The following is a 24,119-nucleotide window of genomic DNA, read 5'->3' as shown; positions in this document are numbered from 1 at the left end:
TCTCTAACTGTTAACTGTTGTAGATGATAACTAACAGTTCTATGGGAGCACGTAGAACTTCTAGCTATATGATATTACTCTACGATGGTTTATCAACAGACAGGAATAACGCTGTAAATGAGGCTAAGTTAATAAACTCCATTGGTGGACGTATCATCACTGCTGCTGTTGGTCAATCTATATCATACTCTGAGTTGTTATCGATTTCAGAGAAACAATACTACACTTTCAGCACATCCTTTTTAGGTGATATGTTGAATTATATTTATAAGGAAACTGTTCCAGATAATTGCACAGGTAGTACAGCTTTAAAATTTAATTGTATGTGTAGTATGAAGTTTGTTTCGTCACACGAATTATATTTCATAATAGAATTTCATTCACTTTGAAATATTAATATTGTTAACATTATTTACAAAATGTTTTTTGTTGTTGTTAAGAATATGTTGTACACAGAAGTCTTTGATCAAACAGAAACAAAATGATACATAATTTTGTGTTCTTTATTACGAAAAAGGTAATAATCTTAAAATGAATTTAACTACAACCGATATTCATTGTTTTGATATATAGGATTAGTTTGATATTTGTAAAGGAACACTTTTCGTTTAACGGATCTCCTTTTTACACAAATATTTCTCATTCTAAACTTATAGACAGACCGGGCAATCAGTTTAATAAAAACACAGTTACAAATATAATGTTTTAGAAAGAGACAAATCATATTTTTTTAAATTCTCTGATTATATCAAAAAGGCAGCTGATTCTGAACATCATCAAAATGCTTTATTATTCTACTAACAGCGTATGCGACTTCATACATGAGCTGCTTGAAGGGAGAGAAAAATCTGACATCAACGTTTAATTTCAACATCTGCTTATTTCACCGAATAAATGAAAATTTGGTAACCATTTAAAGCGCACAAATTACTACGACCGTGAAATAGCATACGATTAAGTCTGCCTAATTTCTTGATTTAGCAATCTCGCATTTAAAAGAGGGTCGGTTGAAAACTAAACTTTACGCCAGAAGAATTTGTCACTATTTTCCCATTGTGAACTTTCCATTTTCAGTGTAGCTCCATTAGAGCAGAGTCTGCATAATGATCATATATTTCCTAGTGGATACAGTATTTGATATAACATAGCTTATTTGTTCAATTCTTATTTCTTTGATAGAAGTTAAAAGCTTACATATAAGTTATCTGAATCTTAAAGTTGAATACATCTTCTCAAAATTATTATGGACGTCATCATAATTGTTAAAAAGTGATGGGATATCTATGTAAAAAATGTTTAGGATATTTTGCAAGTGAATAACCAACAACACGGCGTTGTATACAATATCAATAACACTTAAAATAGGAAAAGTTGTATTCCTATAAAAATGAACTGTTTTGTTTTGAATGTATTGAAACTCAACAAATTAATTTTTTAAACATTTGAACACATCTTTGATATTTACAGACTGTTTAATGGTAACAAGATCAGAGGTCATTCTCCTGTTAGATACAAGCAAGAATCAAACAAAAGAAGAGTATAACCTGCGACTAACAGCAATACGACGAACAATAGAACAAATAACAACTTACAATCCAAATGCAGATATTGGCATGTTTTCATATTCCGACGAAGTTGAACAAGTGTTTAATTTATCGTGGTCATCTAATATCGACGAATTAATTGCCGCTGCATTGCAGGTTAAGGTTGATAAATTGAATACGGTTTCAAACCTGAGTCATGCATTAAATCATATACGGGAAAGTGACTTATTTAAAACCTCACGAAGAATTATTGTGTTATTCTCTAATGCAAATTGGAATAATTTAGCTGAAATAAACACGGAGGTTAAATTATTAAAGCAGCAAAACATACATACCTTTGGTGTAGCGGCAGGCGACGATTGTAACGTTGATAATCTTGCAGGTGTTTTGAACGATCCAAGTTATATATTTGATGTTCAAGATGACGGCTACACGTCCTTAGAGTCGCTTGCAGCAGTAACAAAATATCATAATTGTACTGAGAACATTTTTATCAAGCGACAGTAAACAGTCAAATCTAAAAATTCAAAATACATTTGGTGTCGGTTCTCGTTTAAGGAATCGTTTACTTTGTTCAATGCATGTCCCATGTGAAGAATATGAAAATTGTTATCTATTTGTTTGATGTTTTTGAGCTTTTGAAAGTTCCATTTGATTAGGGACTTTCCGATTTCAATTTTCCTCGGATTTCGGTTATTTTGTGTTTTACTTTTTGGTACAATTCAGAGACTTATGTTGAACATGTTTTAACTGTGGGTCTAACATTTTTTTTAAATTGAAATTATCAAAATCTTTTTATTTATTTTTTTTGAAGTTTTTTGTTTGTTTATTTTAACTGTGTCTTTTCCCCCTTTTCGACTGAGACAGCAATGTGCGTCTGCAAATGTTTCGACGACCGTTTATTACAGTCTAAAGAATATATCAAAGAGTAGGTAATTTAGGTGTTTTTTTTTTAAATCAGCAGAAAAAAATAAAATGTATTTGCATGAAACAGTGTATAGTCCTTATAGTAGATATGTTCTCACATATTGGGTTCAATTAAATATATTATTCTCCGTGAACCTTCGTATTTTGTTTTATGTATTATATTGTTTTTCATATACATGAACAATTTTATATTCATATATTGCGTCACTCAAGAATATTCGGTAAACATTCTTAACATTATTGCATATAAAATTATTATCACTATGTGTATCCTTTTTACGTTTGGAATAAAGTATTAAATAGCTGACAATATGTATGTACAAATAATTCTAAACATAAAAAAGACGGACATGCTGTCGTCAAAGCAATACACTTTTTTTGCCGAATTATCAAAAAACCTTACAACTTTTATAATTTTATGAACATAACATTAGGCAATGAAAAGTCTGTTGTTGGTAGTCCAGTCTCCATGTTTGTAATAAAAAAAGGCATACTTAATAAGTACAGATGAGACCAATCTAGTTTACTGTGAACAAGTGGGAAAATAGTTCTATATATTCAATACAATTTCTATAAATATCATTCCTCGACGTGAGCATCCTCAAATCATTTAGTGCTTCAGATTTGACAGTTTAATAATGTATTTAAATCGTGATCGTCTGTTTTATATTTTGGCAATTGTATGTCAGTAGAAATTAAATTGCAACTCAATAAGTCAAAGCTGTTATCCTAGTGTAATGGTTTCAATCTTTACTATGAACCATTCTTTAGACAAACTTGGTTCGTTTCAACTTCAATAAAACAAAATGGCTATTGTAGATACAAATATCTGGTTTAGGGAGGGGAAAAATATTTAAGGAACCAATCAGATGCTCAAAGTAACACCAAACCTAGTTCTGTTTGTATTGTCAATGCGGACTACTCGGACTTCAGGACTACATAGATTGTATCAGTTTGTTTTGTTAAATATGTATGTTTGGATATAATTTCATTTTGTTATGTTTGCAAGAAAAAAGAAATCATAGAAAACAAATTTTTAAGTTGTTATTGCTTTAATACATATAAACGTAAAAAGTTAAACATGTGAATTATATACCAGCCTTTCATAGCTCAAAAATACTATATATATTTTCTCGCATTGTTCAAGGCTTGACGATGACCTATGCCGGCTTACTTTGACTTTATTTGAACTATCATGAATAGTAGCCCTACGGATAATTAAACCATATCTCCTACTTTTATATGTACTTGAAAAATGAACATAGAAATTGAAGGCGTCATTATTCTAATTAGATAAGCAAGTTCCTCTATATATACACGTGAATATGGTCCATGATTCTGATCTATTAGGAAATACGCAATTTAGTATAACGAGCTGTTAATCCATTGTCACTAAACTATGTTGTTATTGTGCTTTTATCGAATTGTTGGTCTTTTCGTCCTCCTTCTTTCTATGATCTGTTTCATTTGAGTATTTTTTATTGCCTCCCTCATTTTATTTAATTTTCGGTATTTAGCGCTCTCATAACCTGTTACATTAAATCGCTACAGACTTTAAATGCGTATGTGTATATGAAAAAAAACCCTCTTGATATCATGTCAGTACTTTTTTATACTAATCAATAGACAATTTTTCAAAAGATAGTATTTGATGTATTTGATGTATTGCTGTGAACGATACACATTAACATTTTTTTCATCCTAGCATCTTTTAAAGCCAATGACAAACTTGAATCATGTGTTAACTGAGTGGATGATATTGGTAACAACATAGATGGTAACAACTAGTAGGGCTGGTTGAATCTGAATTCAAAAATTACAGTTATGAAGTATCATGCACAATAATTCCAGTGTATCATCTTTTTAAAAAAAATAACATAAATTTAATAATCAAAATTTAAATGTTTACATTTAGTTATGCTCAAAGACATATAAGTGTTTAAACATTTTTAATATAATAGCTTTATTTTTAAAATATAATTGACTTTGGAATTTCCATTATGTTTAAAGGTTTTTCTATTATTAAGAGATTTAACAGGTATTTAATTTCACTGAATAGGTTAATTATTTATGTATATGTGTACTAGTAGATAGAATATAGGAACAAGGAAGTCGAATTCTGTCATCCAATCATATATATATATATTTAATCCTTTATAAAAGAGCATTATATTGTGAAATTATAGTCAGAAGAATATTTACCAAGACAAAGGCAAGGTAGGCTGTTTATATCAATGAAAAAAATAAACAATATACCGCTCGTTTACTTGACAAATTAAGTAGTGGTCTAAATGATGACTAGATCATTTGTTTCCGCTATGATTTATCGAAGTTTTTATACAGTGTATGGTTTATGTGAATATAGAATGACAGTTAATAAATCGTATGGTAAAATCAACGAGAATAGTAATACAACTTTTTGATGATCGCCTTTTCATTTTTGTTGTCAATGTATTCTCATTTCAGATTTTTTTTTATATTATTCGCAAAGACAATAAAATAGAAAACAAAATGACAAAACAAAACAGACAAAAACCTGCGAATAGTGAACATCAATGATAAACACTATAATGAAAACTAAAAGTCGGAAAAAAATTGTGTATGTAGCAATAAGACAGCAATTCAACGGAAAACAAAATAAATTAAAAGACATCTATATAAAAAGTTCAATTGTAGACAAGTGTATAAACAATATGTTATGCTCTAAAATGGATGCGATTGGTAAAATATAAGAGATAGTTCATGGTCTACCGTAAACACAAATATTTCGAATGACATACCATTATGATGCAAAATATATACAACCGCTTACGATGTTCAGATTTGGGAAAGACAGAAAGCAAGTACTATGGTTAAACTGTTTTGTACGAGGGATGGTCATCTTCATCATTCCAATATTTAATATCGCTTTTGATATTTTCCCCTCAATTATCTTGGTTTTTTCTTCATTCCAGTTTTTTGCTTGAACGTACCTGACCAAGTTTGAACAGCAGCTTTTTTTTATAATACAAAATCATTGCATGCAAGATGTAACTGATCTCTGATGTAAATATAAAAGTTGTAGACTCAAAGATAATTAATTCGATATTGGCAGCAACTTTTCTTGCAACAGAAACACAAGGACATTTCTTAAAGTTACTAAACGGATTGATCTATATGCCGAAAGTTTGGTAATCTCTTTTCACGAAGAATTTGAGGAAACGTCCCTATTTTGATCGAGTAATATTGCTATTCAGGAATCAAACTTAAGCATATAAATACATTTAGAAATCATTTGATGAAAGCAAATCTTTATCATGACCTTCATTCACGACAATTTCCTTGGTTATTAATCTAAAAAGATTCTATGATAAATCATAATTCACAGAAAAATAGGTTACAATATAAAATCAGTTAGTAAGGCTAAATTAAGGCGACAGTAGTTACTAATTTAATTAACTGTATATAAACATATAAACTTATTAACCAGAAATTTGAAGTTCGTGAAATAGTCACTACAGAATAGAAATTTATTAAATATTTCAATCTTATCCTGTTTCTTTTCTTTTTCTTCATTTTCTACTACAGATTTTTTTTCCCGAAAGTCCCCAACAAATAAAATAAAAATACTTCTCTTGTTAGATCATCTAAGATAAAGGGAATCAGTATCTACTGCAGACATATTGATGTGAAGAAGAATATTTCCTTCTTTTCAGCAGCACCAACATGTTCATTTTACAAATTGCCTTAGTATTTTCTTTCATAGGTAAGTTAGCTATTAGACATACTAGCAATAATATTTTTATGTTTTGAAGAGTTTAATTTATTCAATATTCAGTGATTTCTTAAAAAGATTATAAATGAATTATATACAAATGTAATTAACTTTTCAATTTAGAGGTGATTAATGCTTCCGTCACAGAGAGAGAGTTAAAAATATTATTCTTGTCTTGTAACGCATTTGAATTTATTTTTATAAGTTCTAAGTGCTATACATTTTGAATAACACATTAACGAATGAACCATACAAAGTGCAATATTACATTTATTTTAAGAGTTATCCTCTATACAAGGCTAATATTGAACAACTACATATATCTTATTTGTAGAATTGTCTAACGCACACTATGCAGAAGTCGAAGCTCCATGGAAAATACCACGACATGAAGCACACTCGTTCCTCAAAGCTCCAACAAGAAACAAAAGAAGTGATCCCATTTGCAATACAGACGAGTATTATTGTGAAGCAAACAAAGCAAGCTGTATGGTAAAGAATTAAGTTCTGAAACAATAATACAAATTTTACTTATAATAATATCAAACGAAATAAATATACCGAGTATTCAACGACGACGTCCAAATAGGGGCTGTAGAAAAAGTAGAAATAGCGGCTCCTCTTTGAGAAATAGAAATACGAAAATGTTTAAGGAGATGTGGTATGATTGCCAATTGGAAAATTATCCACTGGAAACCAAAAGACGTAAATGTTTGGGATAAGTTCTAACTTCTTTTTAAAACTGTCGAAATGATCTGTCACAGAACTGGTATATAGAACTGAAATTGATTTGTAGGATAAACATGTATAAAACTGTTCGCTAGAAGAACTATCCATTTGTTCAGGGATAGAACTGTGAGAGTATTTCAGATGTTGAAACTATTTATAACTATTCTAGGTTGGAACTGTCTAAAATTATTCTACGGTAGAATCGCTTCTGTTTTAATGGTGTCTTTCCTGATATATTTCAGAGAGGTTAGAATTTATATCAACTGTGTGTAGATCACCTTACTACCTTTAATAATGAGCAAAAACCGTACAGATCTAGTAAGATTCAAAGGGTCCTATAATGAAAAAATATGAAACTATGCAAAAGAGAAAACAACGGTTTATTCAATGGTTAAACAATAAACGAAAACAACCATCGCATACAGTAACAAGTGTCAACCATCCATCATGGTAATTTTCATTTGGTTCTTTTGTTGTTTTTTTCTGTATGATGTATTGTAAAATTACTATGTTGATTTATGTATGCCTTCAACCCATATGGGTACAAATGTGCATTATATTCAATCAAGTAATTAAAAATGGTCTGAAACAGCGATGACGCAATTACACAGCTGTTGTGGCATTTTTAGTCTCACACATCAACAACTAACTAGTTGTAGTTCTGCACACTTCCAACTTTTCACCCTATACTATTATGTTGCTTTCCATGTCAAATATACAAAATAACAATTAATTTCAGATGCACAACGAACAATCTCGTGAGCTTTATTGTGTGGGTCATACCTGTACTTCTACACAAGCGTGTTACCTATCTACACCCTGTCCAGCACATTACGCATTAGGATGTACAGGTAATGTAAAATTAAATTAAGGACAGATATAACTCAATAATATATACTAGTGAGCGCAAGTAACGATACACATTTCTGAACCTCATTAGAAAATTTAATGAATAGGAAAAACTGTTAAATTATCCAATAAAAATAGTCATTGAAAAAAACATATGCATATGATTAAAAGATCTAACCATATTGGAAAGCAAAAAATTCCGTGATATTGAACATAGGGGTCAAATTCATTTTGCGGAATATGATGACAACAATCGGGACCTAATATCGAAGATGATAATTAAGTATTCAAATGTCAGCAAAGGCTTTCAAAATTTTAGGCAGACCATGTGTCAGTTTGAAATTTTAAGTTGTAATATCGATTTTAAAATTTTTGAGTGAAAAAAGTAGGAAAATAACACTAAATATAGCAATTTGGCAATTATTTAACTTGGTACGTGTATCAAATTTCATTATATATGGGAACACATTGTCTTGTTTCTTTTCTTTTGTTGACTAGAAAACATAGTAAAGAACCAATTTAATCAAAGAACCAATAATAGGTATAACCTATATATCATACAAAAAAATGTAATTCAAAGTACAAGCAATATAAAATTTTATTATTTTTATCTATTTGTGTGATGTGGACTTTGAATTATATATCAATTTTGTATTGTCATTAGATGACCAATGCCTATCGTTTCCATGCCACAATGGAGCCACGTGTCAGGACACAAGTACCAGCTATAACTGTCAATGTGTCCCAGGCTGGGATCCGGCAACTGACTGTGCTACAGGTAGGGTTTTCAAATAAGTAACTCTTAGGTTGTATACCACTTGTTTTAAATGTGAGTAAACATGTTTCTTTTACAATTATTTTGCTGAGAAATGTTGTTTTGATCCAGTATTAGATGACTTAATGCACTACGAGTAGGTATAAATAACTAACTGAGTTTTTGTTTTTCCAGTATACTTCAATCTAAAAAACCTAAGTATAAGTTCATAGAGTAGCATACACTACCAATAGATATACAATACCGTTTAAGTTAAACAAATGCAGCTTTTAGGTATTTAGCGCCAAGCACCACTGTTGAAGATTGATATATGCTGATATTTTGTATTTCCTTGGAAAGCTCCGTTGGCATCTGAACAGAACTTTTCCCTGATATAAAATATAATTGCACTAAAGCTACCCATAGAAGTATAAGCTTAACTCTGACGTCAATATAATACTTCTATGAGCTTCATACCAGAAAAAGTTCAGTTAGATAAATGAAAAAAAAGTGTTTTATTATATTCTTACCTAGTATTCATTTGGTTCGTTGTTTTACAGATCTTAACGAGTGTCAGGTTGTTCCCTGTTTAAATGGAGGCTCATGTAACAATTTATGGAACGCTTTTACTTGTGACTGTACGGGGAGATACGAAGGAACTGTTTGTGAAACAGGTTAGATGTAAAATGATAATTCATAATTTCCTATAGATAAAAAGAATCATTAAGTTCGATGGTCCAGTACACAAGTATAAAAAAATTTGATTAGAAAGAATTCATGTTAAGCAATGAGTTTGGACTCTAGATGTAAAGAACCACTTTTAAATGCAATTGAAAATAGGCTTTGATATCCGATATAGTATATATAAAATGATCTGGTTTCTGGAATACTATAAAGTTTTGGTGAGGTTCCTGCAGCTCAGTCTTTAGTTTCATTGTTTTGCCTACTGTTGTTTGTTTTTCTTTCCTTTTTCGTTTTATTCCATGGCGTTGTAAGTTAGTTTTCGACTTATAGTTTGAATATCACTAATAGTTTTTCCGCCTATCTTCTATAAGCTCTTTATCTTTCGGAGTAAAGATTATAACATTTCTTCCACACATAAAATAATCAAACTTATTTGACAATTAAAAGACCACTTTACGCTAGAAAATACTAGAATGTCCGTTGTATAAAATTATAAATATTTGAATGCTGCTCAACGCTTAGTTTCCATATACTTCGAAATGTTCAGTTTTTATATGATGTCCATTGTTTAGTTTTCAAATGCGGCTCATATTTCTTTTCATACGTTGCTTAATGTTTCATTTGCATAGCTGCTCAATGATTTTTCTTCTGTACAATCTTTTTGCTGTCCTATGATTTGTTTGACGGACAAACGATAGTTAATTCTTGTATAAGCAATTTTTCAAGTTTTGAAGACTACAAGAAAGACGGTCAGTGTATTAGGTATATTGACTTTAGACTGTTGTTTGATCATAGAATATGTACTTTGTCTTATTAAATGCATTTGAGTAACTGCAAGTACTCTCAGATCTGTACGTAGTGTCATTTTGTTGTTGGTATGTAAAAGTACCCGGCAACGTCCATTTGTATTTGCAGTATTTGTATTTTTATCCATCTGATGAGTGCAGCCTTTTTAACTGGTTGTTATTGTTCGTTCCTTTGTTGTATTGTTACACCACTGTCCCAGGTTAGAGGGAGGGTTGGGATCTCGCTAACATTTTTAACCCCGCCACATTCTGTATGTATGTGCCTGTCCCAAGTTAGGAGCCTGTAATTCAGTGGTTGTCTTTGGTTGATGTGTTACATATTTGTTTTTCGTTTATTTTTTATACATGAATTAGACCGTTAGTTTTCGCATTTGAATTGTTTTACATTGTCATTTCGAGGCCATTTATAGATTTGCTAATTGTTGAGACCGTGCGGTGACCCATAGTTGTTAAGTTTTGGTCTCTTGTTAAAAGTTGTATCATTGACAATCATACCACATCTACTTTTTTATATTTGAGAATTTTTTTTAATCTATCTTTTTCAGACTGTAGACCAGGTCCTGCAGATATCGTGTTTGTAGTTGATACATCTGATAGTTTGCAAAAAGGTGTTAATAAAAGCGTCGACTTTATTAAAGAATTTATCAGCCAAGTTTCTATTGGTCCAAATGATTTCCAAATTGGTGTTATAACCTATAACTTTGATACCACAGTACTGTTCGATCTAGATGATTACACTTCGGCTTCTGATATGTCATCTGATTTGAATACTCTTAGGGGAGAAAAAGCAGCAACGTACACAGCCACTGCCTTACGACAGGCTAGAGAGGTAAACTTGATATATAAAAAATTGTTTAAACGTGATATATCAATGTATGGTATAATTAAATATAAAACATTCCAGCCGATCCCATTGAGTGTGTAGACAAAGTTCAAAGCTTTGGTTGGCTTGCTTGTTAGCTGAACCGCGAAGACATTATTAGGTTAGGTAAACTACCCTCCTCTTAGAGTGGAATAGTCCGAAATATAACCAATCTATTTGTCTGTATGACTAGGCTACTTCGAAAGGAGGGTGGTATACCTTAACTAATAAAGACTTTACCGTTCAACTTACAATAGTTATCCAAGGTACCAGGATTGAAATTTAGTACGCCAGACGCGCGTTTCGTCTACATGCCAGCTAACCAAAGATATTACCTTTGCTTACACACTGTATGGAGTCGGCTGTAATGAAGTCATCGTACATTTATAATTGTCTATATATCTGAAAGTATAAATCTTACGCAAATCATTTTGACGAACAAAATCAATGATATCAAAGAGTGACGAAAGATACCAAAGGGACAGACAAACTCATAAATCTAAACAAACTGACAACGCCATGGCTAAAAATGAAAAAGACAAACAAACAACAGCACACATGACACAACATAGAAAACTAAAGAATAAACAACACGAACCCCACCAAAAAACTAGGGGTGATCTCAGGTGCTCCGGAAAGGTAAGCAGATGTGGCACCCGTCGTGTTGCTTATGTGATAACAAATCCGGTAAATAGTCTAATTCGGTAGGTCACATTCATGAAAGGGAAGGGGATTGTAGTTACGACGTAATGAACATATTCGATATCATTTGTGAAACGGTTATTTCATAACGGTCAACCAACTCGTGATGGAAATGCATACATAATTTAGAAAATTGTGTGTGTTTCTACAAAATCATATGATATTGATTGATCTTTGGTGTTTAATTAATAATATATCAATGTTTGCCGTATTGTTTTCTATGTTTAAATACGCAATTTCAAGCATTCATAGCTATGCTCTCTTGAATTAAATAATATGAGTCATTTCCTGTCTAAACCAATCCATATTCTGGTGTATCCTGCAAAGTTGACCATACCTTCAATTGCATAAGAGGTCACTGTTTCCGGGACATTTTGGTACAAGAAACAAAAAAGTATGAGTATAAGGAAAAATATGCTTTCTAATTTCTATTTAATACATTATTTTATAACAGTTCCCCAGCCTTCCCCGGATTGACATTAAGTGTTACCCTTGTCTGTCCGTACGTTCGTCCGCCCCAAGATTTGTTTCTATTCTCTAAATGTGGTTTTAACCAAATGTAATGAAATTTATATAAAATGCTTATTACCGAAAAATACAGCTGCCGTTTACGATTTATGTTTCTTCGTAACGTTATGTTATAGGCAAGTGCGGCATCATTTAGTTTATCAGTGTTGTATAAACTTTGTAACTAATCTACAAATAATTTAGATTTTTTATAATTACATATTAATTGTACTTGTGTTTTAATATGCTTATTTTAAAATATGGCGAATAAGTTTTTCTCTTTAAACATGTAAACAAATATTCCGTGTCTGAAATATGACCTATGAGAAAAATGTAGTGAGGCATTGTCATTTTATTTTCGACGTATGTGTTTAAATCTCTTTAGTATCTTTGGCCTCTCTTCTTAAGTAATTTTAAAATAGTAAAGTTATCAATTTCTTTTATTAAGAAATGTATTTGTTTTAAAAACTAGCAGGATTCTTGTTGCAGATGATAACCAGCTATTCTATGGGATCACGTGGAACAGCAAGCTACATTGTACTGATGCATGACGGTCTGTCAACAGATAGGAACGAGGCTTTCTACGAAGCACAGATAATACACTCAATGGGTATACGTATTCTATCAGTTGGAATCGGACAGTCGATTGCATATACAGAGATGTTGACTATTTCGAACAGTCCGTTTTATACTTACAGTCCAAATCATCTAGATGATATGTATAACCAGATTCTCAAAGAAACAGTTCATACTGATTGTACAGGTATTCTGATTATATATATTAGAAATAAACTCATCATAGATACCAGGACTTAATTTAGTATATACGCCAGATGCGCGTTTCGTCTACAAAAGACTCATCAGTGACGCTCGAATCCAAAAAAGTTTAAAAGGCCAAATAAAGTACGAAGTTGAAGAGTATTGAGAATATTGATATTATTGATATGAAAAGGAAAACATAATATTCAATACCATTTCGTAAAATTACAAAATTGATTGGATAAATACAAAAGTATACATTTTTTCAAGAACTGTTTAAAAATAAAATGTCGTTCTTTTCAAATCACATCTATCTGAAAATATGCTCTTCTACTGCTTCAGTGATATATGTGTATTCAACTAAATACAATGTTTGGTTTAACACTAGAGACAGATAGTTAACCTCATCGAGGCATCTTAAAAACAAACGAAACTAAGCAGAATATGAAATGGATAAGAAATTCAATTATTCTTACTGTACTCGTTCTGCTACTATACAAAATAACCAGTTTTAACTTTTCTGAATTCATTACTATTTACTGCGTCTATTTCCCTGATTGTTTTACAAATTTTGTTGCAATACAGCTGTGTATATTTAAGCTGAGCACACATTTGACGACATTGTATGTTTTTTTTTCACAGATTGCAACATAGAAGAAGATACTCAAGTAATTATTCTTCTTGACACAAACGGCAATCAGACGATTGATGGTTATAACGATCGTCTTTTAGCCACGCGTAACTTCATAGACAAAGTATTGACATACAATCCAAGTGCTAAAATTGGCATGTATTCATATTCAGACGAACCAGAAGAAGTGTTTTCTATAACGTGGTCAGGTGACAAAGATAAACGTATCGCAGCAGCGCTGCAAATTGACCTTGACAATCATTTATCATCAAACCTTAGTCATGCTTTGCAACATTTACGAATAAGTAATCAGTTCACATCATTAAGAAAGATGGTGGTAATTGTCTCAGATGGAATATGGACTGATATGGATCATATAAAGAATGAAGTCTCGTATACTGAACAAGATGGTATAGAAGTGGTTGGCGTTGTTGCTGGAGAAGACAGCATAGTCCAAAATTATCAGACAGTTTTGAATGACCCTAGTCAAGTGTTTTACACAGAAGAGGGCGACTTCAGAGCATTAGACTCGCTCATTGCAATGACAAAATATCATGTTTGTGTTGACAATATATTTAGTAAGCGACAATAAGTGTACATGTATTTCTATTTTATGTTTGTTAGAAAAATAATCGAATTTCAGTTTTGCCTGAGAGAGTTTAGTTTCTTAAAAAATTTGGAAGTTATGAAAAGAGATTATGATATGAAACATCTCTGTACCAAATCACTGACTGCTGAGCTGTCGATATTGTCGGACACAAGGAATCCAACTGCTAATGTTATAGACAAAGCGCTTCTTAATAAACTCTTTTTAATTGTTTTTCATCCGAAGAACTTATCTGGAACGTTAAAAGCCAAAACAAAAATGTTTAAACCAAGAATATACTAGTGATTTAAATTGATTAGTGATAAGACTAAAACGGACCTCACATGAAAAGTCGAATTCATCTTAGGTCTAAATTTGCCTAAGGGATTTGGAACCTTGCATACATAGTTTAAGTTGTTATTGGTATAGACTTATATATACGAAAGACGATGCATAACATATTGCGATGATTTAAGAAAACAACACGTTATAAATTTCATGCGTCTGAAGCGCTGTTATATCTGTCTGTCATACAAGTGAGAGGTTTAGCTAGCTATAAAACCAGGTTCAATCCACCATTTTCTACATTTGAAAATGCCTGTACCAAGTCAGGAATATGACAGTTCTTGTCCATTTGTTTTGATGCGTTTTGTTATTTGATTTTGCCATGTGATTATGGACTTTCCGAATTGATTTTCCTCTGAGTTCAGTATTTTTGTGATTTTACTTTTTTCTATAACGTTACCACTTTTGAGTTCGGTGCATTTCTGTCCAAAACTTTCGTTTTATTGACATTATTCGTGCATTTAGGAGAAACGTCACTTCCTTCCAATGTTGAGCGAACGGTTAAAACAAATGTGATGCGATTTTGCATGAATGTTCCGCATAATGAATTCTTATAATTCTTAATCAGTACTGTTGATATAAGGGAATTGTGATTAAGTACCTACGAAATAACTATCATTTCTAGTTGATCCTGCATAATGAAGATCATGAAGACGCGTGATGAACATTAATAGTACAGGCTATCTATCTGGTAAATGACGTCATATAGGCGCACATAGTTATTTAGTTAGTTTTTCGGAGAGAAAAAAACGTTCATCGAAAGGGGTTTATTATATTAGATTGTAGTTACTCTACTGCACCAAATATCTCTTAAGTTTTGCTTTAGTAATGAAATTCAAGAACTGATATGATTAAAAGGAATAAAATTCAGAAAACAAATCAAATTGATGCATTCTTTTTGTATGGAGAAAAATAAAGAAAAATTAATGCAATATCTGTCTACTGCAAGAAAGAAATTTGAATTATGGATGAAAAAAACCAAAGAATTAAAATTCCTTGAACGAAAAAAAAAAAAAGAATCCCAAAAAAGACATACCCAACGCTTGCAAGGTAGTAATACTGTTTGTTCGCACAATAACATATTTTGTTTCAACATTGTGATATATCGTCAAAAGATTGATTAACAGTAGATTATACATGTTAATAATACGCATATATATTCAGAGCATATTCGAAGTGACAAATCATGCACCCAAAGGCGGATTTTAGCTGGTTTAATCAGGGTTATGCAAAATTTTAACGAGGCACAACTAAAGGGTGAATGCCTTATCAACACAGGTTTAAAATTTGCACACTCGTGAATGCACCAAGACAAAGAATTATTTCATATTAGGCGTTATTTTACTTTTTTCTATACCTTGGAATAAGTTTTAGAATTTCGTGAATTTTACGGACGCCATTACGATTTGTTTGACCGTTATGAAATATATAGCTACAATCCCGTTTCCTTTTATAACGGGGTTTGTAATAACAAGAACAACGCGATGAGTGCCACAGTGGGACAGGATCTGCTTACACTTCCTAAGCACCGGAGATCACCCCCAGTTTGTCGTGGGGTTTGTGCTGCTTGGCCTTTAGTTTTCTATGTTGTATTTTGTGTACTATTGTTTGTCTGTGTGTCATTTTTTGTTTGCCATTGCGTTGTCAGTTTATTTTTGATTTATGAGTTTGAATTTTCCTATGGTATCTTTTGTCACTATTTTATGAAGAACCTTTTGTGTGATCAACAGCGATGTCGCTAAGCAATTTATAATAAATGTAATTATATTTCTTTATTTTGGTGGAATTTAAAAAAAATCCAGTTTTTAAAGATTTTTTGAAGATACTGTTATCAATTTACATTAACAGTATTATTGATCAAGTCCAATTGTCAAAGTTACACTTTCATATTTTGGCTCAATCACCGAAGGCAACTTAATTTCTACTGGAACGCATCTATCCCATCGAACTAGAGATAAAGGATATCACAGATACAGTTAAGTCGGCCTCATATCTTGACTTACATCTAGAAATTGACAATGAGGGACGGTTGAAAACAAAACTTTACGACAAAGGAGATGATTTCAGCTTTTCAATTGTGAACTTTCCATTTCTAAGTAGCAACATTCCAGCAGCACCTGCATACGGGGTATATATCTCCCATTTGATACGATATTCCTGTGCTTGCATTTCCTATCATGATTTTCTTGATAGAGGGTTGCTGCTTACAAGGAAGCTATTAAACCAAGAGTTCCAAATGGTGAAGTTGAGATCATCCCTTCGTAAACTTTACGGACGCCATCACGAGTTGGTTGACCGTTATGGAATAACCGTTTCACAAATGATATCGGATATGTTCCTTACGTCGTAACTACAATCCCCTTCCCTTTGATGAATGTGACCTACCAAATTAGACTATTTACCGGATTTGTTAATACATAAGCAAAACGACGGGTGCCACATGTGGAGCAGGATCTGCTTACCCTTCCGGAGAACCTGAGATCACCCTTAGTGTTTGGTGGGGTTCGTGTTGTTTATTCTTTGGTTTTCTATGTTGTGTCATGTGTACTATTGTTTGTCTGTTTGTCTTTTTAATTTTTAGCCATGGCGTTGTCAGTTTGTTTTAGATTTATGAGTTTGACTGTCCCTTTGGTATCTTTCGTCCCTCTTTTACCAACAACGAGCTTGCCACTGGCACAGGAACTTGCGCCTTATTTAAATGTTTTTATGTTTGCCTTTTTCATTTAGCACGCATTGTTATTATTTTATTTTCCATAATCTGTTTTTCAACAAGGATCAGTTTTATCTTTATTTTGTTAATGAAAATGATGTGTCTATTTCTATCTTTTACATTTGTTAGATTTTGGGAAAAGAAAAGTTACGCGATCTATGGTTTTATGAATTAAGTGATTTCTCATGGTTAATTAAGATAATTATTCCTTTTAAAATTGTTACACGATGATGATTGCAGTACCCATATTTTGACTATTTTATTTATAGTGTCTGTTTAGTTAACGCATCATTGTAAATATAACGGAATTTGATGAGACTGTCATCAAAATGAGAGGGTTAGCGCTATAAAATCAGGCTTAATCCACCATTTTCTACATTTGAAAATGCCTGTACCGAGTCAGGAATATGACAGTTCTTGTCAATTCGTTTTTGATGCGTTTTGTTATTTGATTTTTCCATGTGATTATGGACTTTCCGAATTTATTTTCCTGTAAGTTCAGTATTTTTGTGATTTTACTTTTTACCTATCCGCATTGTGTAATGCCTTATCACGGTGTATGATTCTTCAACGTTTTTTTATGAGGAGTAACATGAAGAGTGTCATATTACAGATTTGAGTATGAACTGTAGACCTTTTCGGTGTATTTTAGTTTAGTTTATGAAATTGTTTGTCCTATCGTGTTTCCTTTTGTTATGGTGTTGTCTGTTTTATCTATCTGACTTTTATTTTTGTTGTGTCCCTTTTTTAAAACAGTATTGCAGAAAAAATACTTTTGTTTTTTTCCCGCTCTCATTGATAAATAAAAATAAAATTAAATTAAATATCACTAATCGAATAGGACATAATGCGTATATATAAGAACAACTTTCGATATCAGGTCAGTACCATCTTAACAGACATTTGTTTGAAAAATGGAGTAGTATTATGAGCTGTATTACTGTCGAGGAAAAGCCACTTTAGCAATTATAGTATCAAAAACATTTACAATAAAATGAAAATATTGAATCATGTTGAGGAATATTAATAAAAACTAGAACGATTGGGTTGAATCTAAATTAAGGTGGTACCTAACACTACAGGGAGATAACTCTGTAAAATCAGCAGAACGTTTTAATGACGTTGTGTTGTTAAGGGAATATCAAGCTTCTCAATGATCAAAACTAGTGTTTGTCAAACTGCTATATAACCTGTGTAATTTTTCTGATAAAGTGGTTGGTTCAAATTTTTTGAAATTTTTATATTTTTGTCAAAGGGTCAAAGTAAATACTTTGTCAAAATTTTATGAAAATTAAACGAGCCAAATTAATTTTAGTGAAAGTGTTGGGTACCACCTTAACTTAAGATTCGTGAGATATTATATAAAAAATATTACCATTATACCATCAACCAAAATATCTACATATTTTTTAAACAAAATATATGTTTGTGAATATAAGTTATGCTTATTGACCTATAAGTTTGTAAACGTATTTCAAATGTTTTTTAATTAAGTATTGTAAAGATAATTACAATAGACTGTCGGGAATTTCCAATATGTTGAAATGTTTTCCTATTTTAAAAGAGATTTAACAGGTATTCAATTTCATTCAATGCACTTATTAATTATATATATGTATGGACAATATATTTTACATGGCATCCAATCAAAATTATGTAACCATTTGAATAAGAAAATTAGATTGTGAAATAATAGTTAAAAGAAGATTATTTACCAGACGAGGCAAGGTAAGTTTTCTCTCTATCAGTTCAACGGTTAAAAAAAACCATAAAACGACATCTACATGCGGTGTTCATCAATAGAAGACTACAGTACAAACAATATGTCGAGCTCTAAATCTAAATATCTAAATATGTTACTGCCCCCTGATGTAAATATAAAAGTTGTAGACTTAAAGATATTAACAAATTGTCCTTGCAACAGGTCATGCACACATGGATATTACTTACGATGTTGGAAGAATTTTTTGGAATTTTGGATCCTCAATGCTCTTCCACTTTTTACTTGTTTGGCTTTATATATATTTTGATATGAGCGTCACTGATGAGTCTTATGTAGACGAAACGCGCGTCTGGCGTACTAAATTATAAACCTAGTACATTTGATAACTATTTGAGTAAACGTCCCAAATTTGATAGGATGATGTTGCTATTCAGCAATCAAACTTTAACAAGCAAAAACTTGAATTAAGAACCATCTGATAACTTTTTGCCGTAATACTCTCAAAAGATCCCAATGATAAATACAAATTCAAAGAAAATAAATTTACCAGTATAAAATCAGTTATCAAGGCTGAATTAATGCGACTGTAACTTATCAACTGTATATACTGCATATAAAATTAAGAATGGACATTGTTACACAGAAATTCTTAGTTAAGATTTTGAAATTGTCACTACACTAAAGACTAGAAAATTATTAAACAACTCAAGATACTTCTGATTCTATTGGTTAGTTTGTATGTCTTGCTATAGAACTATTTGTCTGCTTCGAGTCGCAAAAAAAGAAAAGGCAAATATTTCTGGTGTTATCCTTATCATACAATAAAGGGAATTGTCATCTACTGCAGACATATTTATGTATAGAGAATATTATCTACTCTCTTTTCAGAAGTAGCACGATGTATATTTCACATATTGTCGTAGTCTTGTCTTTGATAGGTAAATAAAGGCTACAGTATATAGTATACCGCTGTTCAAAACTCATAAATCCATGGACAAAAAACAAAATTGGGGTAACAAACTAAAACCGAGGGAAACGCATTAAATATAAGAGGAGAACAACGACATAACACAAAAATGTAACACACATAGACAAAATCCCACGAGAATAACAAATATAACATATATATATAACATCAAAACCAAATACATGAATTTGGGATAGACAAGTACCGTGACACGTCTTATCGCAATGTGAATTTACACTCAAAAATAAGAGAAAACAAACGACACAACGTTATAATGTAATACACACAGAAACGAACTATAATATAACAATGGCCATATTCCTGACTTGGTACAGGGCATTTTTAAAGGAAAAAATGGTGGGTTGAACCTGGTTTTGTGGAATGCCAAACCTCGCACTTTTAAGTTAGGTAAGTTAGCTGCCAAACATAATAACGATTATATCATTTGTTATATATATCTTTAATAGTGTTTTTATGTCGTTACGTATAAAAAAAATGATTTCACATACATATTTGATTTCTCAATTTTGAGGGGATAAATACAACAAGGAAACAACAGAGAGAGAGTTGGAAATGTTTAAATTTTTGCAGCGCATTTTGATTGAATGTTTATAACGGCTATGTTCAATACATTTTGGGTAATGAATAAGCGAATAAAACCATTTCAAATGCAATTTATTTCAATTGTTTTTAAAGGACATCCTCTTTTCAAAACTAACACTGAACAATATTGATCTTGTATAATTCATTAACACACACTATGCAGAAGTAGAAGCTCCATGGAAAATACAAAGTCGTGAAGCACACTCGTTCCTCAAAGCTCCAACTAGAAACAAAAGAAGTAATCCTAGATGCAACACAGACGAGCCTTATTGTGAAGCTGAAGCAAACAAAGCCAATTGCATGGTAAACACTTAAAAAACATCTAAATAAATACTTGATATAATGAAACAAAATTAAGAAACGATAATATCAAATAGAAACACAAATATATCTTTCTCGACGTACTAAATGGCGGTAGAAAAAGTAGAAATGGTGACACGTTGATGAGACGCAAACCTCACAGACATTTGACAAATATCCCTAAATCTATTTCACACCACGGCTATTTTTTTTAGGATTGGTTCTCCTTAGAGCTGTGTGTGTCATGAACTGTTCTAAGGGTGTCTAACTCTATATATGTCACCGTACAACCATCAACAATTAGCAAAACATATGCAGTATAGTAAGGTACTAAATGTTCCAGAATAACAAAATGAAAAGCGACTCAACCGAGAAGAGCGAAGACATATACCATAACAAACTTACTAAAAAAAAAAAAAATACGAACAGAAACAAATATAAACAGCAATGGATTAACATGCACATCAAATAAACAGGCACATTAATCTAAGTATCACAACTTCATGTTTGTGCATGATACGTTCAAACCAATATTGCATATTTCTGTTTACTTATATTCTCAAGATAAAATATGGCTAAAACTGCAAAAATCTGGTAATATTTCACTAACTGTTTATAAGAAAGACATTTTCCCCCTAATTCGGAAGTAAAACTACTACGTACTTTGAGTACAGATAAAAATGAATTGGAACTGGGTAACGATGTCTTCTGATGCAAAAGCTGGTAATTCAAACATGTGCAATTTTCGTTCAAAATTGTCTGAAGTGAACAGCTGTTGTGATAATGAAATTGTTTTAGTCTAACAAATTATCAAGACTTTTCTAGTATTAATTCTGCATTTTCCCAAATTTTCGCTTAATAATTAGTCTAGTATGTACCAAAAACAATTCATTCCAGATGCACAACGAACAGACTCGGGAGCATTATTGTGGTCAGGGTCATACATGTACTGCAACACAAGCTTGTTACCTAGCTACACCCTGTCCAGAACATTACACGTTAGGCTGTACACGTAAATTAAAAGTTCATAGGATTAACTTTAAAACATAATATTTTTTAAGAAAGATGTTTCTCGTTTCTCTTTTTTTTTTTAAAGATTAGACTGTTGGTTTTCCCGTTTGAATGGTTTTACAGTAGTCATTTTTGAGGCCCTTTATAACTTGTTTTTCGTTGTGAGCCAAGGCCCCGTGTTGAAGACCGTTCTTTGACCTATAATAGTTTACTTTAACAAATTGTGACATGGATGAGGGGTTGTCTATTGGCACTCATACCACATTTTTCTTGTATCAATATAGTAAGAAATAGTTTAGATAAAGTGCTAATTATATTACCTGAATATCATTTAAAGAAAAATAACTCAAAGTATAAACAATATATTATTAGCTAATGTTTCTGTTCGTGGTGTGATAAGTTTGCATTGAATAGCAATTTTGTATAATCAGATGACCAGTGCCTATCATTTCCATGCCATAACGGAGCCACGTGCCAAGACACAAGTACCAGCTATAACTGTCAATGTGTTCCAGGCTGGGATCCAGTAACCGATTGTGCTACAGGTAGGGTTTTCTTTAATTGGATCTTTGAAAATTGATTTTATTGGTATTACTATTTATTTCTTTATCAGTACATCAAAATCAAGCTAAATATCATTTTTAAATATACATGCACATCTGCGACTCTCAAATATGTCGATACATGTATCTTGGTAGTGCACAAGATCATTTTTTTTCTAAGACTGTAAATGACGTCTTTTCACTAAATCAATTGAATGTTGAATATGTTCTGATTGCTATTTTAGTCTTAGAGACATGACAATCTCATTATTTGGTATTGGTTTTGAACTAGCTGTCAGTAACTTTGTGTCCTCCCAGATCTGAACTTTTTAAATGTTGGGATGTATAAATACCCTGCCATATCATGACTGTGGGGTTTTATATGTCTTTTTGCTGTTACACTTCAATACAAGGTTAGAGGGATGGTTTGGCGCAATCAAACTAGTTTAACATCGCCACATTTTTATGTGCTTGTCCCAAGTCGGGAGCCTACTTGTTCATAATTGTCGTTTGTTGCTGAATATGATGTTTTGTACAAAGAAATCTCTCTTTAAACAAATAAATCTCTAAAGTGTTGTGTTTCAAGCTATGACTATGCTACAGACTGAGCTGAAAGTAAATTTTTTAACAAATAAATAGCTGGAACGTTATTTTCAAAACGCGGACGAAGTTAATGACTGTAAATATACACATTGCCCATTTCCGTTCTCAATTTTATATAATATTTCTCTACAAATAAATCAAAGGGGCGTCTTAATCAAGGCAGGAATCCAGCGAATTTAAACACTTTACAGTCTGTGATCTAGCGGTTACTAGTAAATCACTTTAACATAGATACTAGGATTAAACTTTTTTGCGCTAGACACGCGTTTCGTCAACAAAATACTCAACAGTGACGCTAGAATCAAACAAGTTTAAAAGGCCAAATAAAGTTCGAGTATGCTAAAAGTATCGTTTTGTACTACTAATTTTGTCATTTTCCAAAATATTTAAATGCTGAAATGCGTCTAAAAGTCTAAAAAAATATGTTTTATTTACACACAATGTACTTTGTTTTATGTTTTACAGATTTTAACGAATGCCAGGTTGTTCCCTGTTTAAATGGAGGGTCGTGTAACAATTTATTTAATGATTTCACATGTGACTGTACGGGGAGATATGAAGGAAGTGTTTGTGAAACAGGTGAGATCATCAATAAAAAGATCTTCATTTCCTATATAAGACGAATATGGACGATAGTCGAAAACATATGTATAGGTATACAGTAATTGTTTTAAAAACATACATTTTAACCAGTAAGCTCTTGATCTTTCGTAGTATATGTGATATCATCTAAACCAGAAATTAAACAAATGAAAACATGTGTTCATAGGGTGAGAAACATTTTTTTTTTATAAATTTAAGACATTTTTAACCTATCTTTTTCAGACTGTAGACCAGGTCCTGCAGACATCGTATTTGCAGTGGATACATCTGACAGCTTAAAAAATGGTCTTAACAAAAGCATCGACTTTATCGCAAAGTTCCTATTGGTTGAAATGATTTCCAAATTGGTGCTATAGCCTATAACTTTTATTCCACAGTACTATTTGATCTCGATGACTACACATCGGCTTCTAATATGAATTCTATTTTTAAGACTATCAAGGGAGAGGAAGCTGCAACAAACACAGCTAAAGCTTTGCAACAAGCTCGTGAGGTAAACTGGAAATTTAAAAAAAAAATACTCTTACAAGGTGTTTTCTTATTGTATGGTGTGAATTCTATATAAAACAAACACTCACGAAGTCATCGAATTTTATGCTGTTTATATATTTAATAAGA

At 31.8% G+C, this 24,119-nt stretch overlaps 2 protein-coding genes across 2 annotated transcripts in view; both read left to right on the top strand.

Annotated features, from left to right (window-relative positions):
• Positions 1–14,328, top strand: part of LOC143073739 (collagen alpha-6(VI) chain-like) — a 33,796-nt gene extending 19,468 nt beyond the window's left edge. Inside the window, exons 15-25 of the mRNA XM_076249497.1 lie at positions 24–297; positions 1,468–2,048; positions 4,573–4,688; positions 6,167–6,216; positions 6,560–6,717; positions 7,694–7,805; positions 8,468–8,581; positions 9,118–9,231; positions 10,593–10,876; positions 12,608–12,881; positions 13,520–14,328. Coding sequence (XP_076105612.1) covers positions 24–297; positions 1,468–2,048; positions 4,573–4,688; positions 6,167–6,216; positions 6,560–6,717; positions 7,694–7,805; positions 8,468–8,581; positions 9,118–9,231; positions 10,593–10,876; positions 12,608–12,881; positions 13,520–14,100 — 2,658 coding nt within the window. The 3' untranslated portion in view covers positions 14,101–14,328. The remainder of the gene's footprint in view (positions 1–23; positions 298–1,467; positions 2,049–4,572; positions 4,689–6,166; positions 6,217–6,559; positions 6,718–7,693; positions 7,806–8,467; positions 8,582–9,117; positions 9,232–10,592; positions 10,877–12,607; positions 12,882–13,519) is intronic.
• Positions 14,329–20,305: 5,977 nt separating this feature from the next.
• On the top strand, positions 20,306–23,857 carry LOC143073738 (uncharacterized). The gene is made up of 5 exons (XM_076249496.1): positions 20,306–20,745; positions 21,640–21,754; positions 22,185–22,298; positions 23,364–23,477; positions 23,724–23,857. The coding sequence occupies exons 1-5, from the start codon at positions 20,743–20,745 to the stop codon at positions 23,855–23,857; spliced, it is 480 nt and encodes a 159-aa protein (XP_076105611.1). The 5' UTR covers positions 20,306–20,742.
• Positions 23,858–24,119: the final 262 nt, after the last annotated feature.

The sequence above is a fragment of the Mytilus galloprovincialis genome, chromosome 4 (assembly GCF_965363235.1).
Source record: "Mytilus galloprovincialis chromosome 4, xbMytGall1.hap1.1, whole genome shotgun sequence".
Classification (NCBI taxonomy): Eukaryota; Metazoa; Mollusca; class Bivalvia; order Mytilida; family Mytilidae; genus Mytilus; species Mytilus galloprovincialis.
The sequence above is the reverse complement of the archived record's forward strand: the minus strand, read 5'-3'. Positions and strand labels throughout refer to the sequence as shown.